The 22,329-nt window shown below is 41.1% G+C and overlaps 1 protein-coding gene and 1 non-coding gene across 3 annotated transcripts in view; one reads left to right on the top strand and one right to left on the bottom strand.

The window, feature by feature from the left end:
- LOC27206823 (suppressor-of-stellate-like protein) overlaps positions 1–19,705 on the top strand; it is a 98,504-nt gene extending 78,799 nt beyond the window's left edge. Inside the window, exons 1-3 of one of the 2 annotated variants that reach the window (XM_039296723.2) lie at positions 18,509–18,606; positions 18,664–19,188; positions 19,248–19,705. In XM_039296723.2, the coding sequence (XP_039152657.1) occupies positions 18,596–18,606; positions 18,664–19,188; positions 19,248–19,296 (585 nt within the window). In that variant the 5' untranslated portion in view covers positions 18,509–18,595 and the 3' untranslated portion in view covers positions 19,297–19,705. Of the gene's footprint in view, positions 1–18,508; positions 18,607–18,663; positions 19,189–19,247 lie in introns of those variants that run through there. The other variant, XM_039296724.2, reaches the window with a different exon arrangement.
- Positions 8,659–8,740, bottom strand: Trnas-aga. Its single transcript has one exon. It is a non-coding gene; the product is annotated as a tRNA-Ser (tRNA).
- Positions 19,706–22,329: the final 2,624 nt, after the last annotated feature.

Raw genomic sequence — 22,329 nt, 5'->3', positions numbered from 1 at the left:
CGCCTTTCGACTTTTCTTGGTCCTTGCCAGTTTCGATTTTTCCACCCACCTCCTCTCGACCCGGCGCTCACCCTCTCCCTCGGCGATATAAAATTTTTTTGTTGTACTTTTCCTTTTTTGGCCATCGTTTACGTCGGCAATTTTGCAGTTGATTGCAATTTTTCGGGGGCTGCGCCATTTTACTATATTTTTTTTTTGTATTTACCACCACGTTCTGCCCTCCCCCAACCGACGCCACCCCCCCGATGGCTGTCTCTTTTTCTGGCCCGCCCACCGCCTACGTGACATTGCGTATACGTCCAGTGCGCCTACAGCCTCTTTCGGCTCCTGCTTGTCCAAAAGTTTTCGCAATCACACAGCAAAAATGCATACATAATTGCTTGCGTAACCGGTAATATTCTGAAAATTGTTTAGAATATTCCGATTTATATTACCTAATGGCCTAATTTCCATAAATATTTATAAGCAAATAAAAACTTTAATTTCCTTTTTTTGTTAATACTTAAGCAAAACTTTTCATTTATGCATCCAACCTTGTTGCAACATAACATACAAATGCCTTGTGATGGAAATCTGTAAAAATATTTTAAGTGCATTTTCAGATGGGCGTGGGGGGAAATGGGGGGAGAGGCCGATGGGTGGGCCGTTGGGCGGTGGGCAGACTAACATTATTTTCAATTAGGACGCCGCGGCAAACATAGTTTATCATCAAGTTGACGCGACGCTGTCAGTGCTTATAAATAATCGACTTGGAGCGGCCATTTTGGCCAAGACCTGCACCACCCAGCCACCCAAAGTGCCACACACACACCCACCACTCCCATTTACCGCCCATCCGCACACACACACACACACACAACATAAATTTTGGATGCAATCTACAAAAAAAAGAAGAAAAGGCGAAAGACAAACTCAGACTAAGGCGCATAAAAATAACAGACCAGAAAAGAGTGAAGAACACAGGAAAAAAATTGCGAGTAAATGGGTAAAATAAAAAATATAAAAAACCAATGCAGTGTGTGTGTGTGTGTATGTGTGCCACGCCCCCATCCGCACGCCCACTGCGTGTTGCTGGCGAACTAAAAGTTTTTCGCCATGTCACGTCATTTGCTGGGCTTGGCTTTGGCTTTTGGCCGCCTGCCACTCCCACACCGCCCAATGCACTGAGAAAAATGCCAACATCTATTTTCTATTTTTATTCCAAAAGTTGTAGGATAACTTAAACTACTTGCTTATATATTTATCATAAATATATAAAATAAATAATAATACAAATATTGCAGCCAGATTTCATAGCATCTAAGCTCTTTTAAATGCTGGATGCCATTGTTTTGTATAATTAATTTTTCCGCGTGTACACAACGATCCTGGCACTGCTCCTTTTTTCGGCACTATTACGTCCGAAGAGGAAGAGGAAGGAAGAAGCAGAGAGGGAGAGAGGGAGAGAGGGAGAGAGGGAGAGAGAGAGAGAGAGCTCGGTGGAGGGACATTTGTCACGTGATGGATTGCAATGGGAGTGACATTTTTATTTCACTGATGGACGACAGCGCACGAAATGAAGCGCACGATGAGTGGGCGGTGGGCGGTGCAGCAGGTCGTGGGCGGGGTCGCTGGAGGGGCGTGGCAGGGGTCACTGGGAGATGGCCAAGACCAGCTTAAAACGAGACGCACGCAACTGGATGTTAAAAAGTGAGGAGTTTTAAAACAAGGACGTAATTCCATCTGCCTAAAATACGAGAATTCAAAATGATAGTTATTTAAGAAATATAATATTTACAATTAATTAAATTATAGAATTGAATTCAAATTAAAGTAAAGTAATTTTAAGGTCTAGTTCGATTTTAAATTGCACATTTCATTGAATACATTTTTATACCTTGCACAAATCACACAAAATCAAAAGTTTTCGTTCACAGAAAATCGGCTGATAAATGCCAAAGACGAGTTCACTTGAAGCAGAAAATCATACACAAATGAGGCAGGCGGTATGGTTGAAATGAAAATGGGATCCGAAGGTGGGGCAACCGTAGCAGTTGCACTGCAATTGTCATTGTGCCGCATCCAAAATGATGGCAAGATACGAAGGGGATGGCAGCGGGGGAAAGGGGGAAAAGCAATGAAAAACTGAGGCAGCTGCCAGCGGCTGTTTGCCAAAATGAGCAGCAGGATTCCACATTCTACATCACTCCTTCTTTTATTCCACTCTTTTTGTTCTACTAATTTTCATTTCGCAATCGGGTTGGGCAAATGGTTAGAATATATTTAAATTGCGACGAACTGAGGGACAAGATTAAATTGCACAGAGCCGAATCGAAATGAACTGAAATGGGTATCTTTTGTATTTGGGCTCAATTGAAGTCATTCAGCAGGACAAGCGACGGCGAAATGGCGTTTACATGTACGAAAATAAGTATACGACCGGAGGGCCAACTTCCCTTGTGGTCGCAAAGCAAAGATTCCCCCTTCGAAATTCGTAGGAATTTTTTTAATCCTTAAAAAATAAGACGAAAAGGTATTCTATTTAAAAGAGAATTGTTTCCATAACCCTTCTACATTTTTTTATGAATCCTTTCCTTCAGATAGATATTTGCTTAAGCCCGAGAAATTAAATAAACATTCTGGCAAAGGTAATGAATACACAAGAACATGTCCGCCATTAAATCGATTTGAGTTGGCGACACCGGAATAAACGTATCTGCATCTTTATCGGTATCTGTATCCGTATCCGTATCCGTATCCGTCGCTGTGACTGCATTATTTTCCGCTGCTCCGGCGAAAAGCGAAAGTGTTCCACAGAGTAAGCAGCTAAAACCGCAGACAACTGCAATATATATTTTGTTATTTCCCCCGACTCGCACAAGTTACCCATATTTATATGGGATATATGTTCATACATACATATATATTTATATACATATATTTAAACATGTACATGTACGTATATACGTTTATGTGCGGTGTCTTTGGCTGCATCAGCTTTCTACCTACATTTTATTTGATTTCATTATGTTAAAAAGTTGTTCAAGAGTGAATCATGCGGCGAAAAGGGGGGCGTGCCACCGACGGGCGATGGTGGGCGGCGGCGGGAGGCGGTGGTTGGTGGGAGTGGCAATGGCAAGGTTGCTGGCAAAAGTCCTTGTTCTTCATTCTCCGGCACTGGTTCTTGTTGTTGTTGCCTCGCAGGAATAGCAGACAGCGAGCAGACAAACCCAAGGACGTTGGCTTAGGGGGTGGGATGTCGAAAGTGGGTGGTGGGCGGCGGGTACCTAAGCGAACAAATGAGACATCCACATACACACACACACATAAAGAGAGAGAGTCACAGGAAGCTGCTGCAGTCGACAGCATTTTATTATCCTTATTTAAGTTTGAAACTTATTGCAAAGTGGGAAACTGGGAAACTCTATCTGTCTGTCTCGCTCTCGCTCACTCCCCCCCATCTGCCCTCTCGCTCACACTCCCGCTCGCTGGCACTAAAAATATGGAAAACTTTTCAGACAACGCCAGACAAGCCAACAACAATAACAACAGCAACAGCGGCTGCAGCAGCAGGAAAAAGAAGAAGAAAAGTTGGGTGGCGGAAGTGGGTGGTGGGAGAGGTGGGCGTGGCGGGGATTTGTGGGGCGACAAGAGAAAGGCTTAAGTGCAAGCAGGAGAATGGCCAAGGACGTTGCTCAAGTTGCTCGCGAAAACAGCTGCGACGTCGCTGCGGATCATTGGCTAAAAAGGCTTTAAAATATGATTAAAAACTGGATGACAAATACAGTAGACTCCATGACAAAACGAAATTTACAATAATTACCATATCTAGTAAACTTTTTTTAGCCTTTAAAAACAACAAAACGTGGGTTTTACTTATTTTATTGCAGTACATTCGTTCTCTATGCATATTGTACAAATCCAGTTAACATATTGTTGTAGCATAATTAAGATGAAAATATTCGGTAATTTGAAGCCTTTATCACCTAACTGTGAACCACTGTGCGATGCCTGGCAGTGCGCTGGCATTCAAATAAAAAAGAGTTATATACACACTCAGACTCCAGACCGAGTGCATGCTTTATACTATGTACCCCCTGCAAATGCACATAGGTATCTATGTGCTTTGCCATTGAGATCTGAGAAGGAGGAATGCATTGTGGCCGCCGCATTTGGGGCAAATAGTTTTTGCTCCAGTTTGAACTTTAAGACAAAGTTTTCCCACCCACACAGACAACGGGCTGGATGAAAGATGAAAGGGGTGGTGGTTGGCGAGGGCGAAGGGGTATTGTGGATTTTCCGCAACTTTAACCGAAGGTCGTTGTGCTGGTTAAAAGTTTTCGGGGCAAGTTCAGCCAGCGAGATCTATATTCGTATATATGTATGTATGTAAAGTTTATATAAACATCTTGCGGCACATTCAAGGTTGCTTAAAGCGCACTGACAGCACTTCCTACTTGTCAATCGAACTGAGGAGTGCGATAAACCAGAAATAAAGCATCGATATGACCGCAGTTGAGTTTCCTGCCCGACTCATAACTTTGCGACAATTTAACAAGACTTCCAAAGCCGCAAAGGCCTCGACTCCTAAGTGGTCAGTGTGGCAATGCAACAGTGCACTGCAACAATATAAGTGCAACAAACGAAGTGACTCAAGGTTCATGCTTCCTATTTTTATATATGTTTTACCAATTTTATTGATATTTAACAGATACATATATTTATTTCCATATATTTTTCTTTCCTTAAATTTCTAAATTATATATTTTACTTTTATTATTCATTCGTAATCTTATATTTCTTCAGGTTTAAACGAGGCTTATTGCCTGGGCCAGCAGAATTGTGACATTTTGCGGCAGGTTAGTGCGGCTCAGCAGTTCTGCAATTCTTGAATCGCCGTCACCTCCATCTGAGGAGTGGCAAACCGCACAGCAATTGCCGCTGCAGCAACAGCATAAGCAACGCAACAGCAGCAGCAGCAGCAGCAGCAGCAACATCAGCAGCAACTGCAGCAGATAAAATTGCTGAAGGAGCAGCAGTAGTCAAAGCAGCAGCAGTGAAAGAAACGGTCTGGAAACCTGCGAAATAACCAGGACAAGAAGTACAGTGATCACTCGATAGGGAACGCTTTATGCTCATCGTTTGAATTGAATGTTATCTGAATGCTGCTCCTAGAAAATAATCAATTATTATAGAAAGAAAATATAGATCACATTTCATTACCTCGTACAACTTCGTATAATTATCACCAAAATTAAAGAGGCAAATAAATATATCCCTTTTCTTTTATCGAGAGCTCCCTGTAATTACAACAGCAGCAACAGTTGAGTGAAATGCCTTGACATTGCGTGTGGAAATTGTTGTTGTTTATATGGCTGTTGTTGTTGCAGGTAATTGGTGTGCGGTGCCCAAAGAAGAAGAAGAAGCAAAAGAAGAGTGTAGCAAGACGCTCCAACCGATGATGTCGTGTGCAAGAGGGAGCGAGAGGGCGACAGATGGGTGAGCGAGAGGGGAGACGCAACAAACGCGTTAGCAATGCAATTTATGTGCGTTTAGACGCATATTTTGCCAATTAAATATTGAGATAAAGCATGCAGCCTATAAGAAAAACACACGCACACAGCAGTGCACTGCAAACAATTTTAGAAGCTAGCAAATATATTTAAGGATGTATTTAAGGATTTAATACATTATCACAAAAAGAAGATTTAAAGAACAAACTTGTATCTTATGTGTTAACATTTGTGTTGAATAGACTTTCTTTAGAATTTAGCGCGTGCTCTGCGTTTCTCTCAGTGCATTTAAGCTCATCTGTGTACTTGAGAGTTTAAAGCCAACTGATAAATGCCGCTGATAGCGTCGCTGACGTTGGCAATTTGGCTGAAATTTATTTGGAGCCCGCAGATCGCCTCGTTTGTTGTTTTCCCAGCTCGTTGTTTGTGTCCCACTGCAGTTGTTATGTGCAGTTGTTTTAGCTGTTTTTGTTGTCTCGGTTGTTGCAGTTGTTGTATCGGATTCTGACCGCTGTTGCTGTTGCGCAACGCACTTTGTGCGTTTGCAAATTGACATCTTTCAATTAAAGCGAGCTGCGGAATTGAGCGGAGTGGGCATTTTTTTGTGTTGCTTATTTTTTGTATTTATTTTTGCTTTTCGGTCAAGCACGCACATCGATGTCCGCATTGCAATTGCAGTTGCAGCAGTTGCAGCAGTTGATGTTGCTGATGCTGCTGCGTTGTCATCGTCTCCATTGTTCGAATTCTCAACATTTTTATCTGCCTGTCAAGTGGCGCAATTGGAAATCGTTGTGTGCATACACTAAGCGTAATAAAATGCCAATGAGAATCATTAAGCAATTAATCGCAGATTTATTGGGCAATCAATTATTGATACCAAGAAATTATATTATTTTACCCAATATAAAGTAACATCTTAATGGGTTTTACATTCTAGAATTTTTAAAGAACACATATTTATTATATATATATATATATGTATGTATATATTTTTTTAATTCTTCAAACCTTTTTTTAGTATATTCTTCGTCAAAGAATCAAACAATCTCTTTGTTTTTACTATTGGTCTTTTATTTGTCAACTTTTTCAGAGCTTTGGACAAGCGATCGCCGGCAACATGTTGCGGCAACATTTTGGCGGTCGCTCGAAAAGTGAAAAGCCTAGGCCAAAATAAGAAAACAAATCTTTTCATTGGCTATGACAAAAAATGTTGCGATATTCAAATCTTTGACACAACTTTGCCGTCAGAGTGGAAGTCGCCGTTGAAGTTGAAGTTGCGGCTAAAGACGTTGAAATGTTGCACATTTTGATGTTTGATGTTTGATATGCGCATTTAGGCAACAACACGTCAGGCTGACCAAATGCATAAAGCGCACACACGGCTTTTCCTAACGGCCAATTGTGGTTTTCCACCGCAGGTTCAAAGGAAAACGTCGAGTTCATAAATGGACACAGCAATTTTACGGCATATGCAAACTAGCCGCGACTTTGACAACTCTCAAAGTGGAAATTCATCTAAAAAAAAATAATATTGCAAATTACGTAATTAACTGAATGAGATATTAAATTATAATAGGCCTTCAATTAATAATAGAATATATGTATACATATATATATATCAATTTATTCTATTGAAGCATAATAATATGGCACTTAAGTTAAAAACATTTAATGTTAATTGAATCATTGTCATTAAGATATTCCTTCCTAACCCAATTCTAAAAGTTAGCTTCAATAACGTGTAAGATTAATATTTCAATCTCAGAATCATTGTAGATTATTGTAGATATATTTTACCATTAATTAGCAAAAATATTAAAGAGCTAGTGAAATTTTGTGGCCAAGTGTAGTAACTAAATTTTTTTCTTGTAAAATACACATTTTGTTATATTCCAAAAATGATTCCAGGCAAACTAGTTTCGATTCGCAATCCCAAGACTTTTTTCCACCTGTCCGTCAAAGTGCCTCTTGTTCATTCCGCCTTGTATCATTCGGTTATTAAGAATTTTTCATAATTAGAATGTAATCGCAGTCAGTTAAAAGACTCCGGCTTTCCAACTCCAAATCCAATTAAATGCATGAAAACGAGCAAAAACCAAAAGGGGCAAAATATGAAAATTAGCCGGGCCAACAATGACGACTTGCGTATAATCCGCGGCGGCGGCGAAAAAGAAAATATTATGCAAAACTTGGGCTTCGCCAAGAGCAACTTCTATTTATCATAATTGAGCTGGTGGCAATTAAAATGGTAGGGGTTACCTCAACTTCCAAAGGGGCTGCATATCCACAGAACCGACGACCCATCCACTTGCACTTAATCCAAATCGAAAGCGTTCCATACACGGCCATATTGAAACTAATTTTAATGGATTCGTTGCCGCGATGTTCTCGTTTTTTGTTGTTTTATTATTTTTTTTTTTTTTTGCGGGCCAGAGTAAATAATTCAATTTAATTTCCTTTCCCTCGTGAAATTAAATTAAAAATACATTTTGGGCGATCCGGGCGAGCAAATGAATTAAGCCATCATTCGGTCGTCGTTTTCAGTCGTCACGCAGAAGTTGCAACAACAGCAGAAGCAGAAGCGGCAGCGGCAGCAGAAATGGCCAAAAACGTGTTGAAAGCCATGTGTGGCACGGAAAGAAGAGGAGCCCCCTCAACCCCCTTAGCCCACACAACACACACACACACTCATGCACAGATACACACTCACACTCATTGGCGTGTCAGTTTCACGTGCAGTGGCAAAAGGTAATTCATCTTGTTCTCATAGCCATATCCCATATCCCATATCCCATATACCATATTTCCCTTAACCCTGCCCCTGCCCATTTGGGGATGTTCAATTTGGCTCATTCAGCTTGCCTCTGGTTAATTAAATAGCCGGGCGAGGCATTTTAATGCCTCTGATATTCCCCACAATTATACGCAAAAGGGTACAAATAATGAACATCACTTTAGTAAATGTTATGCTTATTATAAGAAAGGATTTTTCAGCAACATTTGGATGTCTAGATTAAAATAGCTCAGCGGTAGATGGTATTTAATTGTATTTATTTTCGTGCGGTAAACAACACTGGAATGCACTTAAATACACCATTTCCGAGGTGTTTTTTTCCTTTTCATTATAATAATAATTTTTTTGCAAAATAAAAAATATGCTTACAAACGCAGCCGGTAGGATTCGAACCTACGCTCCCAGAGGGAATCTGATTTCTAGTCAGACGCCTTAACCACTCGGCCACGACTGCTTCGATATGGGCTCATAAATAGTCAATAAACTTTAAGTTAATACTATTGTATACATTTACAAAGCAAAATCAAAAAATGCATATCCATATCTTGTGCAAAACCTAAGCTGATAATATAAATTGGAATTTCGGAACTGATATAAATAAAAATACTTTAGATTGCGCCTAAACGAAATACTTATAACCTGGTTAATAGGCCAAATAAGAATTGGACTAAACTCACGCGTTATATATCTTTGTCCAATTTAATTTGCGTAACCTAAGGTCCTTAATCCATAAGTAAACCATCTACATACCTATACACAGCGCAAACCGATTAGAGTCCTAAACAATCGGACTCCATTGATCATCGCACCATTCTCTGGAGTTAATGATTAATCCCGATGGGAAGCCTCCTTCACTACTCCACCCCGCACTCTGCGATTTCCATCTCCTCCATTTCGCTGCCAATGCCGATCCCAATTGCGATACCCATTCAAGATCGCAGCGTAATCAATTACATGACCACGCACATTGGCTTTGATCATTGCTGGCGGAGAGCTTGGGTTGGCGGAGAGGGGGGCATGCCCCTTAACACTTTAAAACCACCGACTTTGCTGGTGACAATGCGTTCGCCGTACCCCAACTGCCCCCGCCGCTTGGCCCTTGTGGGCCATGATCAATGCAATCTCGATATCGAAACAGTTTTTAATGTGCACCTTTTGTTCTGTGGCAATTGCAGCTCGAATTGCCGAAAGGGGCGGCGTCGCAAACGGGGCAACATGCGATACTATACTACACTACACTATGCTATACTATACTAAAACCGATCCGAACGATCCGACCGATGCGACCGACTACTGGCTGCCGAAATGTCAAATGCCAGGCCATATTTCTTAAACGCCAAATACTTTTTGACATAATAGTCCAATTACCTTATCGCGCGATCTGAGATGCGGTCGCCGTTGCAGTTGCTCGTTGTACATGTTGTTGTTGCTGCTGCTGCTGCTGTTGTTGCACCAATGTTGCTGCTGCCGCTGCTGTTGTTGCAGTTGTTGCGGCGACACCGCCACCATTGATGTTGCCTGGCCCGGCTGAAGTCCAAAGTTGAGGCAGGAACTGAAGCTGCGGCCACAGCGCGATTATTTATGGCGATCAGCGTTCGTGGGCCCAGTAGCAGAAATTCCATTTAAATTGCGTACCAACAAAAACAGCAGCATCAGCAGCACCACCACCGCCAACAGCAACAACAACAGCAATTGTTTTTATGGTAGCAGCGTTGGCGGCGGTTTCCTCTGAAGCGGCAGCAAACACAGCCAACAAACCAAAAAAAAATATATAAACAAAAAAACAACGATCCCAAGCCACTGAGTTTACATCTCAAGAAAGTACCGATCTTTTGGGGGCTTTCAAGCCAAATGCTGTGTTGAATATATCATTTAAATATGAAGAGTAAGTGCCGCTTTAAGATCACCTTCTTCTAAATATAAATGTACGATATTAAAAATTAATAATAAATCAACACATAATTAACAAATTTATACAACTTAGAAGTTTCATTTCAGGCAATCTATTTAGTTGATTTTCAATACATATATTTTTATATCTAATGAAGTCGATGTTTAATACTGAATGTTCCAATTCTATATCAGTTGTTTGGGGTCATATGTTATTTCGGTAATTTCTATAAAAATAAATAACTTACAGTAGAATTTTAGTAAAGATACTTTTCGCCCTAATTTAGCCACATTTAAAGACCGCAACATTGCTGGAAAATGGGCGGAAGGAACACCTCGGGCAGATCCCATGCTCAACATCTGTTCCCGGCAGGACAATCGATTTGGCGCAAAGTGTTGGACACACACAGATACACACACACAGACACAGACACACCGGCGGGGAATAGATACTTAGATACTCTGATGCTGGGATACTGAGATACTTGAGCGCCTTCATTCGGTCAGTTGTAAATGAGTCTCGAGGGTCGATGTCTGGGCCAAGTTCTCTGCCCGCGCCCGTAATATGTCTTGTTGCTTGTTTGACAGTTGTTGCTGCTGCTGCCGCTGGTGTTGCTGTTGCAAGTTGCTGCTGCTGGCAGGAACAATCGTAGTTATATTTTTAAACGCAACTACGCGCTGCTCACCGCGATATTGATCTTATTTCAATATGCCAACCCATCGCCCAGCGCATCGCTTTTAATTTGCTGCCGTACATTGCGAGATGCAAGTTGCAAGTTGCAAGTTGCGAGTCGCCAGTTGCCAGTTGCAATTTCCTTGTGGCAGTTGACGTGCCCACTAGTTTGGGGTATCGCACCTTGGAACACAGTGTACCACGGTGTACTCCGAACGGCGGCATTTGGTCCATTGATCTTTGGCTTCTGCCGTTTTATTTTTAGTTATTTTCGATTGTCAACCCGATCGGAGGGGGGATCACTTTGATTTAGTAAAGTGTAATTACAGTTGAGCTGCCACGGCGCAGGAAACCCCATTTCGATGGGTGGAGCGGCCTCGAAAGGGTTTCTCCGCCCAGAACTGCATTTACATTTTAGTGGCCTGGGTCTGTGTTCCACGGACTTTTGATTAATTGCTCTATTCAACTTTTATTGGACTTTGCCTACAGTTATTCAGGTGGCTTAAATATTGCATGTGTTATCTACACTATATATATATAGATGCTATAAGCAATAAACATATTTATTGGCATTATAATTTTGCTACAAAATGTTTCATAAATCTCCTACAAATACTATATATAGTTCCTAAATCGTATTTCATATCCCTTTTCACACCTTACAATGCAGTCTGCGGAATTTTTTGCAGCCGGAGAACTCTGTATATCTCGTAAAAATCCATGGACTTGCATTTGGAATACCAAAGACCTTACCTTTGACTCCGACAAACTAGTTACACCAATAACACTAACAATAACAAATTAGCATCGCATGCTCCTCGGCGATTAATTTGGCCATATACACCGGCTTTTGAGCTCGACGTTTTTTACGAGCATTGTTTGTAGCTCATTAAGAAAATTTTGCGCGCTTCAACGACGACAAACGCCATGCCGACAAAGGAAAAAATAAGAAAAACTACAAAAAAAAATACAGAAGGGGTAGGCATAATTTGAGTCCAAAATCGCACAGTTTATGCAAATCGCGAAAATTACGAATCGGAAAAAGGCATTTTGGCATGCGAGTGTAATTTTCAATTGGCAACAAGTGGCTGGCTTCTTTTTTTTTATATATATAATGTTTTTTTATTTTTTTGAGACCCGACCATGACGTCATCGGTCTGCAATTGGAGCAGCAGTTTTCAATTTTCGCCAATTTTTGTTTTGCCACTTCTTGTTTCGTTTTTCCCACTCAGCTGACACGTTGCACATTTCGCTGGAAAATTGGTCTTCGACTGCAGCTCTTCTCGACTCGGATTCTGTTCGGCTTTTGTGAGTTCTCAGCAATCTTTTGTGTAATTGGAAGCGGAATCTTGGCCGTGCACAAAACGCTTTGAACTCGCCCATTTGGCAGTTGGCGTGGGAAATGCGAACGCCTCGAACGGGGCACAGTGGTCAAAGTTGGCAAAAGCGTGTATAAAAAATGTGACATTCAAATAAGGGCTTGAAAAAGTTATAAAAACAGTAGTATTCTAAATATAAATAATTAGAATTAAGACAGATAACAAATTAGGAATATTTATACATCTCAAGAGCTACAAAAGCTAAATAAATGTTGAAAAATATGTTTATTAAAACTAAATAAAAATACTTGCATGATAATCATCTGATTTACAGACCTCAAAAATTTTTATTTTAAGCTGTTTGGATAAATACCTCAAGTTTCTTGATAAAGTAGCACTTTCGACCCACTGTTCTCAATGTGCTAAGCATGTTGAATGAAATGAAATAAATTTTAGCCGAATTGCCGCTTTGGGCTCTCTCCTCGACCACTTTTGGAACCCCTTCCCTTCATTTTTCCCGACTGTTAAACACCCGCAATGCAACTGGCATTCTGCTTCTGGACCGAAAAAGCCAACCCAAGTTGAGTTTGAGCATGTGGCAGCTGCGCATTTGCATCAACTGCCCTGCTCCCCTTTTTGGTCAGCAACTGGTCCCCACCCCCCTTCCATATCCCACTGGGCTAATCTCCCCCAGGATTAAGGCCAGCAGCCAGCCCAGCTGCGTTTTATTTTTGTATATTTGAGCATACCCTGCAAAAGGGTATTTCAAAATCACATTGGTTTGAACCTATAACCCTGATTCTGTATATAGTTTTTTCTTCAGTTTTACAAAGAATTGGAAGCAACAGCAGTTTTACCAATTAAATGCTATATTTAAAACTAAGATTCACACTTAAATATCATATTAGTATTTATATTTCTTAAAGTGCGTACTATATTTTCAAGAAATCTCCTAAGCTAAAGTATTTTGTTCGCTATAAATTATACTTTGAACTATATTTCCTTATCATAGTTCTATATCATTAAAATTTCTAAAACTAAAATTTCTAATACTACTACTACAACACACAGCATGTAGGGTATTCCACAGTGTGATTTCCTTGCCATTCAGTTGTTGCCCCATGGAACGTGAGCCTGCGCCACACACTCCATAATTTGCCTGCTGTTTGGTGTTTGTTGTTGTTACCGCATTTGTTGTTGCAGTTGGTGTGGCACCCAGTGTTGTTGTTGTTGTTGTTGTTGTCGGTGGTGGTGTCTTAGTGTCTGGTTGTTGTGACTCGAGTTCGCATTTCATTCGCGCTTATCTCGCACTCGGCTCGTTTTCATGTCTTTATTTATAATTTTATTGATAAAATTGACATTAATCGCGCGTTTAAGATGATTTTTATCGCCTCGCGTGCAAATTGCTTACAATTTCTTTTACAGCCACCAAGTAACTCGTCACACATTTGTTGTAACTCCTTTTCCGGTTTTAACTGTTTTATTGCCATCGGTGTTGAGGTGCGAGCTATTATTCGATGTGACAAGCGGTCATTAAAAGGCGAAGGTAGGCTGTCAAATGATAATGAGCTGCAATGCGGTTTGATAAAAAGGGCTAAAGAGGGTATAAATCGACCCAAAAGAGGGAAACTTAAAAATACAGCTATCAATGAAATTATAGAGCAAATTTTAATGCCAAAAATTGGAGTGGTAAGTCAGGAGTTAAGAAAATACGTGTGTTCAATTGTAAAGATAAGTTAATAAGCGTAGATGAAGTTGATATATTCATTAGATATAACAGCAAAATATGTTGCAACTTACTTTAATTCTATATAAAAAGGATGAAATATATTATATATCTTATTTATATCTTGATTTGCGAAGAAATTAAATCTAAATAAGCACTTTCATTGTTAGTTTTTGCTCAATATAACATTTAAACAAGAAACTGGCTGGTCAGCCGTTTTTCCCAGCAGAGGAAAAAAACAGGAATTTCGATTGGAAAATATATTTCCTGTTATTTCTTGTTACCACTTCCGCCTTCACGCTGCGAATATGAAAATAACTCAGCCATAAATATGAGCCCAGATGAAAAAAAAAACACGCACACAAAAAAGAACGGGGCAGAATTTATGATTTTATTTGGCTTCCTTTCGGCAAATTTCAATAAAAGAAATAGCTCACTGGAAAATCAATGCGAGAAATAAATTCCCCACAGCCGCTATCCGTTTTTCACTGCATGATATATGAAATGCGTTTGTTGCCTCGCTCGCTTCACTTTGGGGCACAGCATTTTCCCACATTAATTTTCCTAATTTCGAAAAGCCAACCCACACATAGCGGGGCCTGCAAAATTCGGAAGGCAGAGGAGCAAAACGGAAAAGCTGTGATGCTGACTGCATCCCCGCAGGACAGCGCAAAACTATTTATCAATGCTGAAACATTTCAAATACATTCTGCGTTTTTAGAGCAGTGGCCAGGGGCGTGGCAGCGGGGGCTAGATTTTGATGTAGATCCCATTGCACTCCCTTTTTCCGTCTTCCCCCCCATCCCCCACCCCCCACCAATTCCCCCCTGAGTTACCCTGTCAAATGAAGCGGCAAAAAAGTAGCTGGAAAATGAAATATGCCAGTGACGTCTCCGGCTCCCCTTGCTATCAGTCCGCAGCCCCTGTCCGAAAGGACCCCCATCTTAACCCACTAAAGCCGGCTGCTAAGACAACTGGCGGCGCATTAAATGATGCTCCAGCGACATCTTACGCAATGGACGAATAACCGATAGTTGAGCAGGATAATGCCGATAGGGATGACATCATTATCATTCGAGAAGGATTTTCTTTTTTTAGCTTTTCTCTTTAGCGTTAAGTACCATTTCCATTAATAATAAAAAGAATACTTTAGATCATCCATGTTATTTTATCCTTTTTTTAATAGGATATTCGTTTATCTGTATTTCTAACTACTTTTCCAGATTGCTGTATTCAATTAAATTACAGATATAACGAAAATTAACAAAATTATGTAATTAAATTAATTAATTCTCTGAAATAGATATAACATTATTATGTATTATGTTTCGATACCTATCGAACATTGCGTGTCACGCCTGCAGTTCTCGCATTTTCCGCTTTTCCCGCCATCTGAGCAGGGGGGGTGGTGTTTTTTTTTTTTGTCCAAGTTCTGCCCGCACAACACATAGAAAATTGCATTTCGCCTGCTGCAAAATATTTCACTTTAGAGGACAAACAGGTCACAGGCTGACTTTTGCACACACGCACATGCCAGCCCTGGCTGTCGAAATGCAAGGCGGCAGGGTTGCCATCTTCCACCATTTCGTATGCAGCTGGCGTTCGGGAAAAGCGGAGGGAAAACTTTTTGGCGCGTCTCGGCCAACAAACGCATGCATTTATCCGGCGCCCCACACTCCCCTCCACCACTCCAAGGAATGCGGGGCGCGGGGGGCTGGAACACTCCCCGAAGCACGTAAATAAATCTTAAAATTGTAAAACCCGCAAAGGCGAAAAGGGATCCCAAAGGAGGCATGGCAGTGCGAGGGGGGCGCACTGTAGACTCCCTTTTGGATCTGTCGCCATTTTGCGATGTGTTTTGCCGCCATTGCCGCAGCAAATTACGCAAGGCGCCTCCCCCACCGGCCCGCACTACCCCTCTCCCCCACCGCTTTTCCATCCGGTTCAACTAACGTTTGTCCTTGGCATGTCCTTTGGCGCGCTTTTGTGCATTTAAACCGACAACATCGTTCTCGGGTGGGGGCTTTCCAGGGGATGGTCGTGTGTGTGTGTGTGTTGGGGGGGTGGCTGTGGAAAAGCTGAGACGACGGCAAAATGCAGTCATTACTGAAAATTGGTTTTGGGGCTAACGCACTTGCACATTTCATGGCTATGATGAGCATCAACCCCTCACAAAACGCGGCGGGGAAAAGCGGCGACGGGAAGGGGGTAGGATCGCGGGCGTCGGAAAAGCTGGAAAAATGCGTCGTTTCAAAAGTTTACTTCTCGCATATTTTTCTTCAAATTGCATGCGATTTTTACTTGTTTGCCCGCCGTCAGAAGGGATATTAAACGTATAGATGGGGTACATATCTACAGTGAATATATATTATAATATATTTGCAATACAATTTCAAGCAATTATATGCGAATATGTGCAAATTTTTAACGCAGCCTAATCTCGAAAAATGTTTTGTTTTGATTTAAGCAATTTACTTAATATCTACATACGTTTAAGGTTGTTGTTCATTTAGATTTTTATGTTTTCTGTTACGACAAGTTTAAAACCGTAGTGTCTACTGTTCCGTTTTTGGGTATGCATTACCTTGGTGCTTGTTGCAGTTTCGAGCTCCATTTTCCACAACCAACGACACACGCATCGCATATTTTCAGCGATTTGTTAGCCCACCCCCTGGACTGCACCACCCACCCACTGCCCACCTTGTCAGGGTAATCGCATGTGGTTTGTCACCCCCTGCCACCCACTTTTCCACCCCCTCGCTTGGCTCGTGAAGGTAATTTGCTAAGACCAAAAAAGAAAGAAAACCAAAAAATACCGCCAGCCAAAATAGAAAGAGGAAACCGCGAAGAGAGCATAAGATGCTGGTGGAAAGGATGGTGAAAAGGGTGGCGAAAAGGGGGGAAAGCGGGGAGAGGGGAGACTAATGTGGGGATTACAAGGATTTACTTGTGCAATTGCATTTTCGCGGTGGGCACCCTGTGCGCCACGGATGCCCAGCCGTAAATACAAATTAATTGTTATTAATGGTGGTTAGGGAAGTGCAGGAAAGTAAAATGCTTCCAGAGCCTTCAAGGAATCATGTAAATAATAGAATTGGAGAAACAGAATTATTTGTTATTATCTATACATGCAGAAGAAGAATTCCTTGTGCTAAATTATTTTCATTTTAAAATTATGATCTAAAGAATTCCTTGTGCTAAATTTTTTTCATTTTAAAATTATGATCTGTTTACCATTAGTTTAGCATTTATGCAGAGTACAAATTATTTAGGGCTCTTTTAAGTTACTTAAATCCATAATTATGTTTCTTTATAAACTATGGCATATTCTATTCTACACTGTATAAACTTTCTGGGCATTACGTGATACCCGCGTCTAATGATATCGACAGCCATGCCCAAATAGCATTTCCTATCCCATAGCTAAATCAGTTTCAGCTTGGCCGCATCGAGTCATTATGAGCCACTGCACTTACTGACAGCCACATTTTTCCTGATCGCTTTCAGGTTTGGCTTGCGTTGAGTCCTCTGCCTCTTGGTTCCAAGTAGCTGGTTGAATTTCACACTTAAGGAGCCATAGGGTACGGCGAAAAGGAACAGAAACGCTGACCATGCCAGCTATTAAAATGCGATTTGTAGCCACTTCGGCTTTCAGCCATTTGTACTCTGCCAAAAGGTTGTACAGGTTACTAGAGGTTCTTGGCCAGTTAAATATATAGATACAGTTTAATTAGTAGTTGGCTAGGCTTCATTTTATATTTTTGTACCATAGAAAACCAACCAGCAATATGAAAATGTGAAGGTACTAACAATCTAGTTCTTAAAAAAAATTTGTCTAAGAGTCCGTAAAAAAGTAATATTTACAGTTAGTATGGATAATTGGGAGTAAACTAGTGTGATGCGATATCGATATCATCATTTTTTGTGAGATATCGATAGATATTGGGGAATATAATGAGAACAATTTTTAAAATTGTTTAAAAGTGTGGACGCGACCATTTCGGGCGTCTTGTTGGTGGATGGGCGTGGCCACTGTGTTCTTGGTAATCAGATAAAAATTTACAAGACCAAAAAAAATATAAAAAAAGATCAACACATTTTTCAAAAATGGGGGCGTGACAATTTTGTGCGGTTTGTGGGCGTTAGAGAGGACGTTAGTGTGGGCGTGGCAACATGGGTCAACAAACTTGCGCAGCGTCTTTGTCTCTAGAATCCATATGCTGAATCTCAACCTTTTAGCTTTTACCTGAGATCTTGACGTTCATAGGGACAGACGGACATTGCCAGCTCGATTTGGCTATTGGTCCTGATCAAGAGTATATATACTTTATATGGTCGGAAACAATTCCTTCCGCCTTTACAACGAATCTAGTATAGCCTTTTACTATACGAGTAAAGGGTATTATTATAAAAAATAAACAGAGTTGTGTTTTATTTCAATAGCAAAGTGGTAATATAACTGAGTTTATTAATGTTGAAAAATTCCTGGATTTATAACATTTTGCTTTGGATACTATTAATAAAATAATATAAAAGCTGAACTTGCCGCTTTGACGAGTTTGAGGTTATTGTAAAGTTATCGAGTTCCCGGCCGATTAAGTGTTACAGCCCTGTCGAGACTTTGACACATAGATGTCATTATGGCATAGTAGCCCTTGTCATTTCGCACTGCACTTTGTATTACATTTTTAACGAGTGAACATGTCGAACCCGTAAGTAACTAGGTTTTTCTTGTGGAAATTATAGCAAATCACAGTAAAATCTTGTAGCCAGAGCAACGAGCCTAAAGTAGATGCCAGCTGGATTGGTTGGTTCGTTGGGATGATGGGCAACGAGTTCGTCTGCCGCGTGCCCATCAAGTTCATAAAGAACAGGCTCAACCTGGCGGGGCTGGAGTACTTGGAAGACACACTGAACGTGGTCCTGGAACCGTTGTTCGACAGGTCCGTGGCCTCGGTCTCCGGCCACGAGGAGAAGCTGTACGGCATGATCCACGCCAACTACATTATGACGGAGCGTGGCGTGGAAGATATGCGCCTGAAGTATGAGAGGGGGGACTTCGGAGTGTGTCCGAAGTTCTACTGTAAGGGGCAGAAAGCCCTGCCAGTGGGCCTCAGCGACGAGTGGGGCCATTCCACAGTTAAGATCTACTGTCCAAGCTGTAGAGACGTCTTCAAGCCGCGATCCCGTCCAAAGCTGGACGGAGCCATGTTCGGGACCAGCTTCCCGCACCTGTTCTTCATGGAGCTGCCGATGTTGAGACCCCAGCCGCCCGTGGAGAAGTACGTCCCCCGGTAAGTAATTCTCCGAGTATGGTATAGTTATTTTCTTCACAAAGCGCTTGCACTTGCAGTCTCCATGGATTCCGGTTGCACGAGTCGGCCTTTAAGCCGCTCGATTAGCGCGATTCCTCGCGCGAGTCCTCGCCCGAGAGTATCGGATCCTCGTCCGCCTCCTCCTTCCCGGATTAACCTGGATGTTTAACTCCACACGATATCTTGTTGTTGCAATTAAACACATTCCCCAGTGCGTTGATATGGCCAGCTACCACCTACTTATACACCTCATATACTTAATACACCTCATACATCTCATACACTTCATACACCTCATACACCTTATACACCTCATAGACCTATACACCTCTTACATCTCATACACTTAATACACCTCATACACTCGTACACCTTATACCCTTACCCTGCCCTTAATACATGGTTCAAACTGTTCGTTTTTTCGCCATTTTTTGCCAATTCGGAAAATTAGAAAAACAAATTATATCACCTTAGCTCGTTAAAACGTAAAATATATTATTAAAAGTAAAAACCGACTTTTCTTCAACTGCCTGACCGTTTTTAGCTAAGTTATTCAGAAAAAACCAATAATTAAAATTGAATTGAAAAAAATAATGAGTGTTTTGACCAGAACGTTTGAAATGAACGTCCAATTATGGAATGCCGTACCTCGTTAATCTCGTAATTAAATTCCCAATTGAATTGTGGCCAAAAGGGAAAAATGATATATTTTTACCTTATTATGCATATGCAAAAACTTATTATTATATTATAGGTCTTTGGAATTTTTTTTGGGAATAGCCAATTTATGTTAAAAAAAAAAGACTTTTTAATAAAGGCCTCTTTCCAAAAGAGTTTTCCTGACTTTACATTAAATATGTAATAATAATTTAATTCCAAATTTAACAGTATTCTTTAAATATATAAAACTGTATTATACGAGTAGAAGGTTAAAATATTACTTTCAATTTTTAAAAAAATTATAATTTTGATTCAATCATTTTTATGTAATTCATTTTGTAGAGTATTCAATACTGGCAACTTTGATATTGTTATTTTCCCACGATGTTTTTGGTTAATTTCCAACCTACCAGATTGATTTCGCGCGTAAATTTATGCGCACTTTATTGCCTTTTTGGAAGAACGTTGCTTCAAAACGGAAAATCGAAGCAAAACCTGACCGGACCTAAGGGACAGCCTGGGGGAAAACTGGCAGTGCATTTTCCCAGCCCCAAAGATTTCGCCGGCACGTCGGCAGCCGTCTAAAAAGATAAGCCTCCTGGACTTGGTACTGCGATTCGGATGGAGACTTGCAACTCGAGGCCGGCAACTTGCAACTTGGGACTGGTGCCTTTGGGCATCGCATTTTATTTGGAGCACTTGCCCTCCGCGTTGAAAGGGGGCTGGTGAGCGGTAGGGGGAGTGGCAGGGGCACGACTGGGCAATGCGAAAGGTCAATTGATGGTGCCGGCCGATAGGCAGCTGCTGTAGTTGTTAACTTAAAACGTGTAAGCTGCAAGCAGCAGCAACAACTGCAGCAGCAGTACACTTGAAGAAATATTTGTTTAATATTTTATTTTTGTTACTAGACACTAACACTAAATTCCAAAATTTGTAGATGTAGACTCATTTTATGGCACTTGAAATCGCCACAAAGACTCTTTCCAAAGAATATAATTTGTTTATAACTATGCGAATATTATAGCTACATTATTGTTGTGTTGCCTTAATTGATTCATATTATATTAAATATTAAAGTAATGTAATATTAAAGTCAAGTAATTAAAGTGATTTGCCAATCAGAAAAAAGTGCATATTAAAGTGCCGAAAGTTTCGCACTGCATTTTCCCGTCGAGTTCAACGCGCGCCTTCAATTAAGATCATCTGCGAATTTGCAGCTAATTGAAGGTAATTAACTTTTTCTTATAGCTAAGTTAGCTCATTTAAAAAAGGCTTTTTAAGTTTTTAGAATATACAAATAACTCTTAAAACAGTTTAAAATGTATAGAAACCATGGAACAATGGAGTCTGCCTTTCTAAATCAATTTCCCATTTAGTTGATTTCTTCAGCTAGCTCGTAATGTAAGTTACTCATTTTAATAGAATTTATATATTTTCGAAAGATGTACCTGAAGTACGTTATTTTTTATTACCCAACCATGAAAGCACTCACATCTCGTGTATTCATCCACATCTGCTTGCCACCATTTGCAGCATATTTTCGCACCTGCAATAGGCGAAAAGGCACCTCAAAAGCCCCCCACCACCCACCACTCCACCCACTTTTAGAGGGGAAAATGCCAGTCCTTCATCGGGACAACATGGATAAAATAAATATTAAACGGCCTTCCTGTGCACCTCGTTCTCGTTTTGTTCAATTCGCCGAGTATGTTTGTATGCATGTGTATGGATATTTGCACATACATATCCCCGTATATCCTGCACATCCTGTGTACCCAAATTGCAACCACAACAACAACAAACAAACAAACAAACAAGGACCTCGAATAACGGGGAAGGGGTCTTAAGGGAAAGGGGGTGCTGCATGGAATGGGGTGTGTGGGGAGGGGGGCCTTAAAAGTCAAAAGTAAAAACAAGTCAATTTACGTCAAGCACTTTTGCTATAAAGGATATTAGAGCAGAAATACAACAACGACATGCCAACATTTCCGACATGTAGGCGTCGACTGCCCGCGCCGTTAGAAGCACGTGGTGCGACTGTGGGAGGTGGGTGGTGCTTCCAGTGGGTGGTGGGCCGATGGGTCGATGGGTGGCTGGGTGGTTGGTGGGGCGGCTCTGTTTCCACGTTGATTCGGAATGCAACTTCCATTTGCGAGGCGACCATTTTGGGCGCGGGGCTATGAGAATGCGAATGGGAATGGGAATGAGCATTGCATGCATGTCATTTGTACCCCGACAACGGCCAGGGGAGCGAGGGTTGGTGGTGTGCACATACATTGGGGGTGGTTGGGTGGTGCTCTTCGGTGGGCGTTTGCGGGTCGCAGGGCGTTTTTGTGCGCCGTGCATCTTGCAACTTGTCGGGGCTGCAGTGCCAGAAGCAAAATGGCGCCGACTGCACTGAACTAAAAAAATATCCGTAGTTTTCTGATCTAATTATGAATATGCCAATTTGAATGAAAT

This window comes from Drosophila simulans, chromosome X, assembly GCF_016746395.2.
Source record: "Drosophila simulans strain w501 chromosome X, Prin_Dsim_3.1, whole genome shotgun sequence".
In the NCBI taxonomy this organism is placed as follows: Eukaryota; Metazoa; Arthropoda; class Insecta; order Diptera; family Drosophilidae; genus Drosophila; species Drosophila simulans.
Note: the sequence above shows the minus strand (reverse complement) of the source record. Positions and strands in the feature narration are given on the sequence as shown.